This window comes from Verticillium dahliae, genomic scaffold, assembly GCF_000150675.1.
Source record: "Verticillium dahliae VdLs.17 supercont1.1 genomic scaffold, whole genome shotgun sequence".
NCBI lineage: Eukaryota > Fungi > Ascomycota > Sordariomycetes > Glomerellales > Plectosphaerellaceae > Verticillium > Verticillium dahliae.
In genome coordinates, this window is record NW_009276921.1 from 849,453 (window position 1) to 864,225 (window position 14,773).

The 14,773-nt window shown below is 57.9% G+C and overlaps 7 protein-coding genes across 7 annotated transcripts; 3 read left to right on the forward strand and 4 right to left on the reverse strand.

Annotated features, from left to right (window-relative positions):
• Positions 1-64: 64 nt before the first annotated feature.
• Positions 65-661, forward strand: VDAG_00254 (uncharacterized protein; the record flags this gene model as incomplete). Its single annotated transcript, XM_009651631.1, has 3 exons — positions 65-88; positions 292-369; positions 392-661. 3 exons carry the CDS (start codon positions 65-67, stop codon positions 659-661), a joined length of 372 nt encoding a protein of 123 aa, XP_009649926.1.
• Positions 662-1,466: 805 nt separating this feature from the next.
• Positions 1,467-3,536, reverse strand: VDAG_00255 (uncharacterized protein; the record flags this gene model as incomplete). The annotated part of the gene is made up of 5 exons (XM_009651632.1): positions 1,467-2,013; positions 2,090-2,553; positions 3,148-3,204; positions 3,260-3,283; positions 3,453-3,536. The coding sequence occupies 5 exons, from the start codon at positions 3,534-3,536 to the stop codon at positions 1,467-1,469; spliced, it is 1,176 nt and encodes a 391-aa protein (XP_009649927.1).
• Positions 3,537-4,834: 1,298 nt separating this feature from the next.
• Positions 4,835-7,219, forward strand: VDAG_00256 (vitamin H transporter 1; the record flags this gene model as incomplete). The annotated part of the gene is made up of 4 exons (XM_009651633.1): positions 4,835-5,018; positions 5,072-5,366; positions 5,428-6,019; positions 6,078-7,219. The coding sequence occupies 4 exons, from the start codon at positions 4,835-4,837 to the stop codon at positions 6,648-6,650; spliced, it is 1,644 nt and encodes a 547-aa protein (XP_009649928.1). The 3' UTR covers positions 6,651-7,219.
• Positions 7,220-7,988: 769 nt separating this feature from the next.
• Positions 7,989-8,972, forward strand: VDAG_00257 (uncharacterized protein; the record flags this gene model as incomplete). Its single annotated transcript, XM_009651634.1, has 1 exon — positions 7,989-8,972. One exon carries the CDS (start codon positions 7,989-7,991, stop codon positions 8,970-8,972), a length of 984 nt encoding a protein of 327 aa, XP_009649929.1.
• A 179-nt stretch (positions 8,973-9,151) lies between these two features.
• Positions 9,152-10,370, reverse strand: VDAG_00258 (alpha/beta hydrolase fold-3 domain-containing protein; the record flags this gene model as incomplete). Its single annotated transcript, XM_009651635.1, has 3 exons — positions 9,152-9,393; positions 9,456-9,853; positions 9,925-10,370. The coding sequence occupies 3 exons, from the start codon at positions 10,368-10,370 to the stop codon at positions 9,152-9,154; spliced, it is 1,086 nt and encodes a 361-aa protein (XP_009649930.1).
• An 855-nt stretch (positions 10,371-11,225) lies between these two features.
• Positions 11,226-11,968, reverse strand: VDAG_00259 (uncharacterized protein; the record flags this gene model as incomplete). The annotated part of the gene is made up of 2 exons (XM_009651636.1): positions 11,226-11,312; positions 11,393-11,968. The coding sequence occupies 2 exons, from the start codon at positions 11,966-11,968 to the stop codon at positions 11,226-11,228; spliced, it is 663 nt and encodes a 220-aa protein (XP_009649931.1).
• Positions 11,969-12,628: 660 nt separating this feature from the next.
• VDAG_00260 (mannan endo-1,6-alpha-mannosidase DCW1) lies at positions 12,629-14,149 on the reverse strand (the record flags this gene model as incomplete). Its single annotated transcript, XM_009651637.1, has 3 exons — positions 12,629-13,195; positions 13,269-13,510; positions 13,582-14,149. 3 exons carry the CDS (start codon positions 14,147-14,149, stop codon positions 12,629-12,631), a joined length of 1,377 nt encoding a protein of 458 aa, XP_009649932.1.
• Positions 14,150-14,773: the final 624 nt, after the last annotated feature.

Consider the following 14,773-nt stretch of genomic DNA (forward strand, 5'->3'; position numbering starts at 1 on the left):
TTGTGTTCCCCGTCATGCTAAGATCATCGTACCTCTCCTGAGCGGCCAATGATGGAGGGTCTCAATGAGCGGCATGTCCGTAGAAATGGTACTTGGAAGCAGATGGGGAGGAGGGCCGCCAGAGGTGCTTGTATACGTCAATAAGCAAAGAAGGGTGCGCGTCCGTTGAGTCCTGTCGCCCTCCGAGTGCAATGTAGTAGGGAGAAAGGTAGACTCTCCATCTCTGTGCGCGACGCAGAGAGCGAGATCAATGAGCAGTGGCACTTCCTGTTTTCTGACAAGAGGTTTCAGATAAGCGGCGGGCAGGACGTCGCGAGTCCCGGGGGCGGCGGCTTCCAGGACGTCGACCTCGGCGACGCCTCGCGCGCTGTCCGGGCGCAGACACGGCCAGCACGGGGGCGGCGGGCTCGGCGAGTTCTTCCAGAGCGGCATCAACGCGCTCACGGGCCACGGCGGCGACGAGGACGGCTTCCTCGAGGATGACGACATGGACTTTGATGAGGACGCCTTCCGTCAGGCGCAGGCCGACGATGCCAAGGCGCGGCTCGAGCGCATCAAGGATATCAAGCGCGGGCTCAAGAACTGGGAAGGCTGGAGGCTGGACCTGGTGGAGATCCGCCGGGGCGGGGAGGAGGGCCACGGGGAAGTGTTCGAGGTGTAGGCTGCCCAGTGTCTTGCTTGCATTTCATGACCCCTAGTCCGTGGACAGGACCTTGGCTATGTACTGTGTATGATGACACGCTTGATCGAATGCTCCCTTGTCTCTGTCGCGCCATTGAAGATGTGTATCGCTTCGGCCTGGAAACAGTGCATAGGATGCGACATGTTGCACAGCTCGTCGTCACTTCATCGACTGCCATGTCCGCATGTACGTGTGTCATTGCGGCCCCCTCCGTCACAGGGGAGGCGCGTCTTGTTCGCTACTCAGGGGAGATGGTCTAATCGTTACAGCAAGTAAAAAGAAACACGTTATCCGACACGGGACAGGCTTCGCCGACGCGGGGGGCCTCCATCCAAAAACAAAGTGCTGAACCAACCCAGCCGCCAGCCGGCCAAACCCATACATACAAGATTGGGGTGTCTGCAGGAGAGAAGGGGGGGGATATCATTGCGAAGCCAGATGCCGTCCTGTGCCAGTTTGCCTGTCCACCAAACGCCTGGCCCTAACACAGCCGGAGAGAAGAGACAGAGAGGGAGGAGGGGGTGGGGGAGGAAAAGAGAGAAAAACAAAGCATTAAGTGTAGTGTGGTGGCTCCTGCCGAACTATCCCTCGCCAGAAAAGGGAGGGAAAACTGTAAACGCCATGTCCATGCATCGTTTCGTGAGGGAAGAAGAGATTTGCCTTTTCCCCTGAAAGTCTAATAATTGCCGCTGAGAGAATCGCGGCGGTGCTGGTGAGGGGCGTTTTCATAGAATCGTGGGGGAGAGTCGAGAGGTGGATATACAGAGTCGCCAGGCGGGATGTTCTACATCATGGAAGCCGTCGGGGCGTTCAGAACAGACGTGTCGACGCCAAGGCCAGAGACATCAAGATTGCCACCGCGCAGCGTCTCTTGCAACTCGGCGATCTGCGCCATCATGGCAAGGCTGTGCTGCGACTGCCGGTCAATCTGGTCGCGCAGCTCCTCGTTCTCCATGCGTACGCGCTTAATCTCTTCGCGCAGATCGTCATAGGGGTCGGACGCCGAGTTCTTCCGCGAGCGCTTGCGCTTCTGTCCGGCCTTCTCGCTGTCGCCATCGCTAGTGGCAATGTCGTCGCCGATGGGTGTCGAGCCGTCCTGCGTGTGTACTCGGCGGAGGTGCTCATTGAGGTTCTCTTGCCGCGAGAAGCCCTTGCCTGTGTGCCTCTTGCAGTTGGGGTGTGGGCAGTTGACGGTGTTCTTGGGACCGCCGTGCTTCCCGTGGACCTCGCGCTCGTGCCTCAAAAGACCTCCGGAGTAGGTGAATCCGGGCAGCTTCTCGCAACCCTCAGCGGCGCATCGGTAAGGACGTTCGTGTTTGTCCATGTGCTTGCTAGAGAAGGGAGTAAAACGTCAGCATACCTCTTCCCCAAGCACACAAAGAATCGGCGCGTTCGGCCACTGCTTACCTCCATTCGCACTTGCGACCGAAGACCTGTGTGTCTTCGGTGCATCCAGGGAACGTGCAGTAGAACTTTCCGTCGGCCTGCTTGTGAACCTCGCGATCAGGCTTCGGTATACATTTGCTGCGAAGAGATGATGCGCCGTGGTCCAAATCGTCCTTGCCGCCGTTGGAGGGTACAGTTTCGGGCATTTGAGAGGCTAGGGTCGCCATGGTCGGCGCGGGAGGCAGCGTGAGCTCGGCAGCATCGGTGACCAAAACTCCATCGCCGCCCAGCGCATCAGATATGATGGAGCGGTCATCGCCGAGCATCGAGGTTGATGGATTGTAGGCGTCTAGGCCAGAGACATCGGGCGAAGCATATTGAAGGCGGGTATCAACGTCATGGTCCTGGTCGGGATCTCCAATCGGGGGGTAGGAGGGGTCGTGCATGAAGCTACGAGGCTCGTAGACAACACTCATCATGACGGGCTACCCGGTGAGGTTTCTGTCTGCGTGATGACGATGCCGTGCAAGGCAGGGGGGTTTGGTTGCGCCTGTCGCGTCGGATGAAGCTGGAGATGATCCAGCTACGATGAAGGCCAGACCAGTCTGGAAGAGTGGCTGAAGCCAGGAAGCGAAGGGACGGTGATGAGGTCAAGGTCGTGGTTGGCAGGGCTCGTGGAATAATGTTCTGGAGCTCCAACAATTGATGGAGATCGGTCTGGGGTCTGGAGTAAGGCTTGCTGACTGGCAGGTGCAGGGTCGAGGCCAGGTTTGCCTGAAAAATCTGGTGTTGACTGGCCTGCGCTGGGACTGAGCCACAGTGGGTAAGATTTCTAATCACGGAGAGAGATGAGGCCACGTGACTTCGCGCCACTGACCCGAATGCCGAAAGCCAAAGTGTGTTTGCAGAGGTGGATCGAGTGACGCTGTTTTGTGGAACAAACTCTCTTTCTCGTATGGCGAAGCGGGAGCTCTTATCAAGAACTCAAGAATCAGGCATTCAGCGCGAGCCTCGCACCTACTACACCGTTGGACCAGAGCGTGTCACGACTCGGCGTTGGAGGGTTGACCGTGACTCACGTAGCCGAGCTTGCCCATGAGGCCGCCTTGGCTGGCCGTCTCTGCCTGATCCTCCGCCTTGCTGAGAATCAACATACGGCGCGTGACCTCTTTGCAACGAGGACTCGAGGACCTGAGCACATGGCAATGTGGCAGCCTATGGTATTGTTAGCATCTTTTCCCAGCGAAATTTTCCGAACCGCCTTGCCTGCCTGCAAGGATCTGGAGGCCGCCTTGCCTGTTCTGCCTATATTCCTCTGTGAAGATGCTCGCCGTTGGTATAGTTTGCCGGTCGATGCTGGAGGGGTGTGGTGAACCCGATGCACGTTGCGATGCATGAACGGGCACGCCATGGCTGCCACGAAGACAACTTGTCGAGGCCGAAGATCCAGGCCGATGGTGATGCCCATGGTCATCAATGCGCATGGCTGAGGCGGACAAGCAATGCCAGCAAGAAAAAGATTGGTTGATGTTGTTTCTTGGTCGAAGGGAGCTTCAATACGTGCCAGCTGTCGCCTTGCCCAGAAAACCAGGCCCAGAAAACCAAATTTATGACCCGCCTGAGGCATGACTCTGGGTGCCTAAGACACCATCACCATGGCCACGGGGGGACCCTGGTTGCGTGAGCATCTCAAACAGCAAAGTGCAGAAAAGGTATTACTCAAAGGAGGCCAGAAAAAAACAGGTACGTGGCAGCTTCTCAGGAAGCCGATAGGGTTGAAATGCATCCACTGCCGATGAGTCCTCCTGAAGCAGGTCAGACACGCCACTCAACACGCAGATGAAATGACCACCCATCTCTGAAGCCCATCTGTTGCAACACCATTTTGCAACAAGAAAAAGCGTTATGAAGGAGGTCGTTGTTGCCAATGGCCCCGGTGTACCATGGCACGAGGCGCCGTGAGTCGACCCGAGGTTTAGGTGATCTCTCGGGAGGTCGGCCAGCCCCCACTCTTGTCTCGGGCCTTGGGACAGAGACAGAGAAACGAATGTGGGCCCGAACAGAGCTCCGGCTTGATAGCGAAGAAACCGGCCCAAAAGTTTTTATTCCCGGGCCAGAGGAGGGATTAAAGCTCGCTCTTGGACGTCTTGGCAGGGTAGCCTCGGGGTCTGGGGTCTGGCCCGGTGGCCATGACTGGATAGCGTGTGTTGAGACGTGGGACTTGGACAGGCGGCTGCCGAGCGCGAGGGGCCATTGGCAGAATCTGTTCAAGATGGAGCCAGCGCGCAGTCGGCGAGGGGCAGCCTTGGCAGCCACTCCTGGTGAGGCAAGGTGGGATGGAGATGTGAAGGAGGAAGAAGGCGTTGGGGTGTTTGGGGTGCTTAAGCCGAGCTGTGCTCCATGTTCTGGGCCACTCACTGCGCTGTAGCTGTTGCGACTGCTGTGGCTGCTAAAGTTTAAATGTTCTCAGGCTCCGCTCCACGACGACTTCATCCATTTTTTTTTCTTCCATTTTTTTTCTTCCTTCAAAGTATCGTCACTCTCATCGATCTATCTGACTTCAGTCAGACCTCGCCGCCCTCCCCACCTCTCTCTTCCAATCACTTCACATTCATTCCGCTCACGGGTCTTGTGCCTGCTGAAGCGAGCCCTGTTCTGCCACTTCACACAGCACCGTCAACAGGATCTACCTGCTTGCCTGCACTATCAATTTGGAGAGGCCAGAAAGGACGACAGCACGCACCTCCATTGCTTTTCAGTCCAAGTATGGCTCACATACCAAACCCGTCGAGCGGGGTCGACAAACATGTAGACGATGACTGTTCTAACACTCCTGATCTGGGGGATCAGGAGCAGTCGGCAGGCTCGCAGCGTGGACCTGACGAGGAAGACTACGACCTTGAGACGGTCGAGCGCGTATACCGAAAGCTCGACTTGCGCATCATCCCAGGTACGTGCAATCCGTCTGCAGGCCCTGATGCCATCGCAACCGTCATCTGACAGGAATCATAGCCTTTTGGTGTCTCTACTTCCTGTGCTCTGGCCTTCGCTCGACCATTGGTATGGCACAGACAATGAACCGAGAGGACGGACACGATCTCATGACCGTCTTGAACCTCACGCCAAAGGACACCTCCACCGCCTTGGCTCTGTTTTATGTCGCCTACGTCATCTTTGACTTTCCCTCCAACCTCGTCATGAGCAGGCTCAGCCCTCGTGTTTGGATGGCCCGTATCGTCATTGCTACCGGCATCATTGGCGCCTGCTTCGCTGCTGTTCAGGCTGCATGGAGTCTCAAGTCAGTTCACACACCGACGCAGCCCTTTTACTCGATCCTGGAAACTAACATTTGTTCCAAGACTGCTTCGCTTCTTGCTCGGTTTCGTCATTGCAGGCATGTGGCCCGGCATGTCCTACTACCTGACTTTGTTCTACCCCCCTTCGCGCACCGGCAAGAGGATTGGCATGTACTTCACCGCCGCTCAGCTTTCGGCTGCCGTGGTCGGCCTCGTATCAGCCGGCTTCCAGCTCATGGATGGTGTAGGAGGCCTCGTCGGCTTTCGATGGATGTTTCTTCTATATGGCCTCATTGCCATTGTTCTTGGCATCTCGCTCTTGTGGTGGCTGCCCGACCGCCCCCTGCCCCCTGGCCAGACACGCACCCGGAACAGCTGGTTCAAGTGGCTGCCAGCCAGTCCTGAGGCGTTGAAGGGGCACGATGCCGTCGTTCACTACCACGACCTTCGCCGCGTGTACAACCCGCGCCCATGGACCTACCACGATCTCCTCCAGGTCCTCATCGACTGGCGCCTCTGGCCTCTTGTCTTCATGTACTTTGGCGTTGTTGGTGTCGGCATTGGCACCCAGCTGTACGGCTCTGTCATCATTGCCTCCATCGTCCCGGATGCCTCCAGTGTCGAGGTCAGCCTGCTGTTCGCTCCCATCTGGATTGTAATTTCATTCGCCCACCTCTGTGCTCGTCGTCGGCCCATGACTAACATGTCTATAGATGGATTTGATCGCAATTGTTATCATTATGCCCCTCTCGGATCGATTCCACCGCTACCGACCTTTCATCTTCTCCGCCGCCGTCTGCCTGCAGATTGCTGGCCTTTTGGTCGTCACGTTCGCCCTGGACAATGGCTGGGCTCGCTACGGCGGACTCCTCATGGTTGGCTTCGGCCTGGGCCCGACTGTCCCCAACTGCATGACATGGGCCAACGAGATTTTCCAGCACCGCCACGGCGAGGTCGGCGTGGCCGCTGCTGCTGCTCTCGTGTCCGGCCTCGGCAACCTCGGCAGTATCGTCACTACTTATGCCTTGTACACCGGATGGCCTGAAGACGCTGCACCTGGTCGCTACAGGTACCGCAAGAGCAACTTTGCCATGATTGGCATTCTCTGCCTCAGCATCGCCAGCAGCTTCCTCATGATGATCCTCCTGCGAGTCTGTGGAAACGAGCGCACCAACAAGATCTCCAGCGACAGCGCTAGCGAGTTTGAGGATGGTGCTGCCAGGCGCGAACGCCAACAGAGGGGCCTTGGCAAGATTCTTCCCTTTGGAAGGTCTCGCCAAGCCTAGCAGCATCATTACTTCACGGCGGTAGACCTTCGTCTGTAAGTTGGACAACGACGACAGACTTGCAGGCGAAGAGGACCTACCGGACCACAGCCGACGATACGACCGTCGGCCTTGATTTTTCTACTTCACATTCTGGGAAACCATTTTTTTCGCTTCGACTTCTCTGCATTTGCACTTATAATATCGGCACTACACTCTCCTCACCGGTTGCGGTATGCCTCTCATTCGAAACGAGGTACGAAATGACTTCTTGGACAGCAACAGTGCTTCTACGCCATTGCTGGGAGTAGGCGTACTTGACTGGAGACGGCGGCCGGCGAAAATGCTTCCACGCTATCGCTTTTCGGGTCCGTCTCGGGAGAACAAAAAAAGGGAAGTAGAAGCCGCCTCAATGAGGCTGTAGGCGGCTTTGTGTTTTGAACGTTTTGTTTGTCGCCATGATACCCCATCTGTGTTTGGATACGTTGTCTGTTCGAGGATTATCGGCGGCGAAAGTGCTTCTACGCCATCGCTGGGACGGCGTATTGGACCGAGTACAGTGCCGGCGACAATGCTCTGCGCTATCGCTTAGGTCTGTCTCGTGGGCATTGCTTTCTTGCGGCTCTCGTGTTACGAGAGCTCTGTTTCCTCTCTCTCTCTCTCTCTCTTTCTCTCCATCAACTTCCCGAACCGGCATCTTGCCTCCGGGGGTTCACTTGGGGGATGCAAATATTTCAGTCGAGAATATATTTGACCTTCTCCAACGGAAGACGATTGTCGTGACGAAGTGTTTCTCGCGTGAAAAAGGTCTCCAACCAGCTGGAACTGTCTTATCTGCGAAGGAGGAAGAACAGCTGGTACATGTAGTCTCTCTTGAGCATGGACGCTGTCCAAGCACGCGGGCCCTGTTGGGCAGTGTCGTGCCCCGGGACCGACGGTGGATCCGACGGATTCTGGCATGATGCATCATGCATCATGCTATTCAGCCTTGTGACAGGCCTTGAGGTCTTGTCAGCAGGGGTCTGCCAAGAGAGTCCTAGCTTCATATGCGGTGCGCCCTGGGATGCGATCCATTTTCTACTTGGTGCTGCTTTCTACTTGGTGCTGCGCCGAGAAATATGGCTTCTTGCTGGTACATTGGTCGCCTTGGGTGGTTCCACGCAGCATCAGATGCAGGCAGCCACATGGGAAACGTCCAGGCACCCACTGGCTCACCCACAAGCACATGGCCCATAACAACGGATAGGCTTGTCGATTGCCTATAAGACGCAGCGCATCCAGGAGTCTTGCACTCGTCGTACAGAGCACCCAGCTAGCTACACGCCTGCACGACCAGTATCCGCGCCGCACTCACCTCCAATGTCTACATCAACAACACCCCCCCTCCCCCACGATCCCAAGCCCCACATCCCCTACCTCACATCCTACGACTCCCTCCCCGTCTCTCTCCCCGCCGACTTGCTCACCTCGGCGCCGCCCAAGCCCGTCACAGCGTCCCCCATAGACTGGCGCTCGACGCCGCTCCCCGAATGGCAGGGCCGCCACGCCACGGTCCTCGACAACGTCCTCACGCCCCAGGAGTGCGCGCTCCTCCTGGCCCTCGCCGAGCGCAGCGCCACGGACCAGGCCCGCCCCTGGCAGCCGGCCATGGTCAACATGGGCGCCGGCCGCGAGGTCCTGGAACCGGCGTACCGGAACAGCGACCGCATCGTCTGGGACGAGGACGAGGTCGTGCGCCGGCTGTGGGCGAGGCTCAGGCTCGCGCGGCACGCCGACGGCGCGCCCTTCTTCGCCGACGACGGGCCCTTGGCGTGGGCGGCGGGGGATGCCGTCGACGGCGGGTGGCGGTTCTGGGGGCTCAATCGCAGGATGAGGTTTCTGAGGTACGGACCTGGGCAGTTTTTCCGACGTCAGTCTTACCTCTTCTTCTTCTTCTTCTTCTTCTTCTTCTTCTTCTTCTTCTCCTGTGGGCAAGCGAAACGCAAGAGGCGCACTGACTCGACGACAGCACACTGCGATGGGACGTACGAGGAGGCCTCGGAGGGACGGCATCGGAGGACGTATTACACGGTGCACTTCTACCTCAACGACTCGGTGCAGGCTGTTGGCGATGACGCCGGAGCGGATCTCAGGGGCGGCGCGACATGTTTTCTTTCGTACGACGAGAAGAGGAGGCTCAACGTCGATCCCAAGGCGGGGCGGGCGCTCATTTTCCAGCACCCGCGCATGTACCATGCGGGCGACGATGTTTTGGCGGGCACAAAGTACACGATGCGGACAGAGATGATGTATGAGCTCGTAGACGGTGTCTCCAAGGACAGACATGATGCGGAGCTGGCTTGAGATCTAGTCATGCAAGTATGTACAGATAGGGACTTGGTGGGCTCGGAAGCAGTGAAAAAAAAAAAAAAAACTGCATCGGCAAGACCATGTAAGATGCTGGTAGCCATGGTCCATCACAAAGTCATCTGGCGTGTCCTTACCCACGTCAAACACATCAACAAGAGGAGACTGAAATCAGTTCAAAGCCGCGCTTGCCCCGAACGAGCTCCAGCTCCATCAACCTTGTTCGAGCCCACCCTCTTCACAAAGTCGAGCACGCGCGCGTAGTAATCACTCGTCTTGGAGTGGGCGGCAAACATGTAGAAGCAGTGCGGCATACCCTGGTAAGTCTGGAGCTCCGTGGGGACGCCCTCGGCCTGGAGGCGCTCGGCGTAGGCGATGCCTTCGTCGCGCAGAGGATCCAGACCGGCCACCTGAACAACTGGGTTTTTTCCGTCTACATCAGTGACTGGTATCCAATCAAAAGAGGAACTCTATACTCACGTGCTGGAGGCAGCCCCTTGGGCGTCTTGGCCAGCAAGGGCGAGTGATCTTGGTGCGGCTGGGGATCAGGCAGGTAGAGGTCGAGGAAGAACTCCATACGGCGCGCGCAGACGACGGATGCATCATGGTTTTGCTGATAGCTTCCGTACTCGTACTTATCCGCCGGGAAGAACTTGGGGTGGCAGGTGACGGGGAAGTTGAGGATTTGTCCCCGGACACCGGTCATGCCAGCATCGCGGGCCTTTTGCGCAATGACGGCGGCGATACCGCCCCCTGCAGAGCCGCCGATGAAAATGATGTTCTCGGGGTCGGCGCCGAGAGAGACGGCGTTCTTCTTGGCCCATCTTGCAGCATCCCAGCTGTCCTCGATGGCATAGGGGAACTTGAACTCTGGCGCCCTGGTCTTTTGTCAGAGACAGACTCGTCATCTCGATCGGCCAGAGTGTTCGCCGCAGACAAGGTTACTCACATCCGGTAATCCACACTGACGACAACCACGTTTCCCAGTCCCGCCATGAGCAAGCTCTCGGGCTCCTCGGTGGAGTGTCCCCCAACCGCCCATCCGCCTCCGTGGAACCGAACCGCCAGGGTCGCGCGGTCAGTCGTTGGTCTTTTGCTTTGGTAAATCTTGACCCCGATCTGTGTGCCATCCCGCACGGGGATCGTGCGCAGCTCGGTCACGACATCGACGCCCTCCACGGGGCAACCTTGGGGTGCCGGGGGTGGAGCCATCCATGCGGCCTTGAAAGCGTCCATGTCCAGGCCGGGCTCCCACATGGGCGCGACTGCGGCGTCTGTTGCATCCTTCACCTTGGCAAATTCAGGGTCAACCGTGGAGAGATGTCCGTTCTTAGGGAGCGGTTTGAAGTTTGGATCGAGGGTCACATATTCTGCCTTGGACTTGAGTTGAACCATGATGGGCGGACGGGGAAAGGTGTGGACGTGATGGGCTCCAAGCTCCTTGACGCGCAGAGATGTACTGTTGAACGATATGTGTGTCCTGTTGTCGAGATGGCACCACAGAAGAAATCCACACGGAATCGACAGCATGATGCATCGAGGGACAAAGGAGCACACGCGGCACTCTTGTATCGCGGGGCATGAGCAAGTCTTCCAACATTCAAGTCAGGTCCGAGAGGACAAGTCCCCTAGCACTAGTCATGAGCAAGGAGCTGTTAGCTCTTGTGGGGGCATGGCGTCTGGGCACGATGGCAAACGAGAGGTTCCTGCAGTGTCCGGAAAACGCTTGCCAGTACTTGTTGTCTCGGTGAAGATGTACCATCAGGTGGGCGCATCGACAGTGACTGGGCACCACTGGACGCAACGATCAAAGATGCAATTCAAATCAACTGGAGATGGCCTCTCGCCATGTCAGTAATGGCACCGCGAGTGAAAAATTCGCATTGATAAAGCAACGAGTTTGTGACATTTTCACGAAACTCAAGTGACGGCGTATGTTCGCCATTGTCGGTTATCCTTCTCCGTGAAGGCGAAGCCAGACGCGAGAGGGGCATGCGGTGCGGGGTTTGGTGTGCCAGAGCTCCCCGAGCTGGCTGCCAAGACCCTACCCTCGTCGCGATCGATGCCCTTTGGTGAGAGGAATCTCGAGAATGCCGGCATGGACATGGTTCATGGTGTCCTCGAATGTTCGATTTCGAGTCACGATTATCATCTCGCGCTCTTCGGATCGCCCAACCTTGTGCCTCATCATCACCCACGCCCTCACGCCCTCACGCCCTCACGCCCTCACGCCCTCACGCCCTCACGCCCTCACGCCCCCCAAGTGACGGCCATGGCCTTGAACACCTTGCAGTCCACCTTGTGCCCACCCTCCCCCCAGTCCTTCTTCTGACACACCTATACATCATCAGCCATTCCCCTCCCATTCTCCTCATCACCAGGCCGAGGCCGAGGGGGGCCAGATCTCCAAAGCTCACCTTGCTGCAATACCTCGCGCGCCCACAGCCCGTGCATCGCATGAGCGCATCCCCCTCCGTCTCCTCCTTCTCGCACCCCGCGCAGACGGCCGCCTCGCCCCCGCGCGCCGCCTCGCCGAGCTGCCGCCCGAGGTCCAGCACCCTCTCGAGCCCCGCCGGCAGGTAGTGCACGCCCGTGCCGCGGCCCTCGCCGACGCGCACGAAGCCGCGCTTGCCCTCGGCCGGGCTCGTGCGCGTGGCGCCCGGCACCACGACGGTCCAGCCGCTCTTGACGGGGCGGAGGTCGATGCCGCGGTCCTCAAACGTGATGGCAAAGTCGGCCCCCGCGCGGTCTGTCGCGATCAGCGTCGGCTTGGTGATGGTCATGTTCTGCTTGACCTCGGCCAGGAGAAAGTGCGTCGTCGTGGCGGGCACGGGGGTGTACGTAGGCGGCGCCGAGGCGTCGGGCGCGTCGCCCGGGGCGTAGGGTGGCGGGTCGTTGGACGTCTTGGAGGGCGGAGGGGGGATGTTGGATCCGAGAGGGAGATTGGCGAACGCAGGGAAGACGGCCGGGGAGGTGAAATCTGGAAGCGGCATCGTGTGTGTATGTGAGAGAGAGAGAGAGAGAGAGAGAGAATATGTGTGGTGAGATGTGAGATGTGAGGTGTGCGGCTGGAGGACGTGGGTTCGCCGATGAGATGACTCAAGCAGCTCACGGCTGCTTTATAAACCTGTAGAAAGCACCTGTAAGCGGACGTTCAGATGTCGCGATCTTGCCGTTGGTAATAATCCCCCGTCGAGTCCTGTGGCCGGCGGATGAAGACGGCAAGTCCTATGGCAGTTCTGGACGGAACAGGCAGCATCTTTCGTCAAGACGTTGCCCCAAAGTGAAACGACTGGGCGCTCGGGACGCGACAAAAGCCCCACAACGGAACTCTCGCAAGTTGCCGCAATCATCAAGATGCTCTAAGAATGCCATTGCTTCTGTCACCTTCCCCACTTCACCATTCGGACAGCAGCACAAGCTATTAACAATATATTCATACGAAAGTGGGACTCGAACCTTCCGAGTCCTTTCTTGCTTGTTGGGGGACACCGCCCCATGCGAGTACCCTGACAGCCTCAGATCAACGCCATTGACATAAGAGGGCCAAGTTTCAACTTCCATGTATTCCAACGCCGATACGCCCCGCCCTATTCCGCATGAGAAGGAACATAGAAAGAAAACACCGCGTTCAACCTCTCTCAAGACATCGACTAGGCGTCGCCCACGCTCATCCACGCCCACGTCGAGAGGGCCGTTGCCAGAACCATGAACGTCAAGATGCCGGCACCGGCCCTGTCGCCCATCTTTATCGGCTTGTGGTGGTCCATAATGTCTTGCGAGTCCGCGCCCGCGTTGAAGTCCCCCTTGGATGTACCGCCCGTGCTGTTCGTCAAAGGAGGCTTGGCGCTGTTGATGAGGAGTGAAGACACGGCGCTCAATACGTTCATCGTTTGGCCCGCACCCGTCTTGCCGTCGTACTGGCCAGAGTACCACTGGAATCCGCACGTGCGTCCCTCGGGGCCGCCAGTGCATTGAGCGATTGCCTTCTCCGCCGAGTTGCGAAGCACCGGAAGGATCGTGTCTGCCGTGAAAGGGGCCACCTGCGTCATGGTGGAAAGCCAGCGGGCGACGTAGCCTTTGAACGACAGCATGTCCGTCGTGCAGCTCATCTTCTTTTCGCATGCCACCTCGTAAGCAATGTTGTTAGGGAAAAAGACCTCAATAGTCCTCTGTAGAAGGCCATCGATGCGTGTCTTCCACTTCGCGTCACCGTCGGTCTATCTCTCAAGTCAGTACTCGCTCAGACCCGCATTCGTTCGTCCAGGAGGGGAGTGACGGCAAGTGACGTACAAAGTTGTACATGTGGGCGGCGCCCAAGAGGAAGACGGCGTTGTTGTAAGAGAACTGGGCTTTGTTGATATCGGTACAGTTATGCTCGACGTGGCCGCCGTCGTAAATGTTGTATTCAGAGTCAATGAAGCCAACGTTCGTCATCCAGTCCCACGTCTTGTCGGCCCAGTCTGCGTACGTCGAGTTCTTGGTGTAGCGCGCGAGACGGGCACCAATGTTGAAGAAGCAGCCGTTGGCGATACCTGCAAAGCTGTCAGTCTCTCCCAGATGCTCCAAATGAGATGCTCCATATGAGATGGAGGGTTCGCCGTACTGTTCTTGTAGTTGTAGCCGTTGTTGGCGAAAGGAATCTGCCATCGCAAGCCACCGCCGCACGTCTCATCGTGTCGATCGGGCGAGGCTTGCGTGTGGAACACGGCCTGGGCGAGCGACAACCACTGTGGCTGGTCCTCGGGCGGGTCAGGAAAGCCGACTTCGGCAGCCAGCATGGCGCTCATGCCCCAGAAGCCTTGATCGTCGTTGCCGAGGGACATGGTGACGTTGCTTGGCATGTAGTCGCGGCCTTCGCCGACCTGCCAAAGCATGGCTTGGGTGATAATGCCGTTGTACGTGTCGTCGCCCGTGAGGTGCCAGTAATCGATCAGGGCTCCCCACATTGCGCCGGCCTCCCACCAGTAGTAATCACCTGCCGGAGGCGGACCGGGCAGGATGCCAGGCGTTTGGCCTGTCTCGTTGCCGTGATAGTATGCCACCAAGTCATGAGCGAGGGTCTTGGCCGCACTCCGGATTGCGTCGTCCGATTGGATACTGTAATAAGCTGCGTGGGCTGTGTGAGCCGAAAGTAGCGTCGTCGCGGCGCGCGCGACGAATGAGCCCTTCATCGCGAAGAGGGTGTTTTGTTGCCGTGTGAAAGACGAAGATGAGGAGAGGGGAGAGAGAGAGCCGATAAGCGAGTGACTGGATGGGCGACAAGAACAAATGGAAGGGTGCACCCGATGAGTGTGTCAACAGCCAAGTGCACGGAAAGCCTGAGACTGGGAAAGATTAAGACAGGTGAAGATTGGGGGGGGAAGGGAGGTCAAAAGATGGTAACGAGTGGAGGAGACCTGGAGATGGATGAACAAGCTAAGGTAAGGCAGGAGGAGGGAGAGGAAGGAGACTGAGACAAGAGGCAGAGAAGGGACAGAGAAGGAGGATCTGGGCTACCATGGTAGGGCGGCGTATGACGACTGATCAGGTACCGTCGGGGGCTACCTGACGACTACCTGTTGGTCATGTACCTGATTCGGCCCCCCCTCTCGCTCTCTTCTCCCCCCAAGCCTTAACATGGGCAGGAGAAAACCAGTTCGTGGGACTCGTAATCGTCTCTCCCTTCAGCCTGTAAAAGTGCGCGATGGGCGACATGGTGCGGCCATGGACAGGGGACCATCGGTGGTGGAATGTGGGTGCCTCTGTGCCGAGTTCCGGGTGTGCCTGCCAACGCTGTCTCTGTCGCGCTTGCCTTG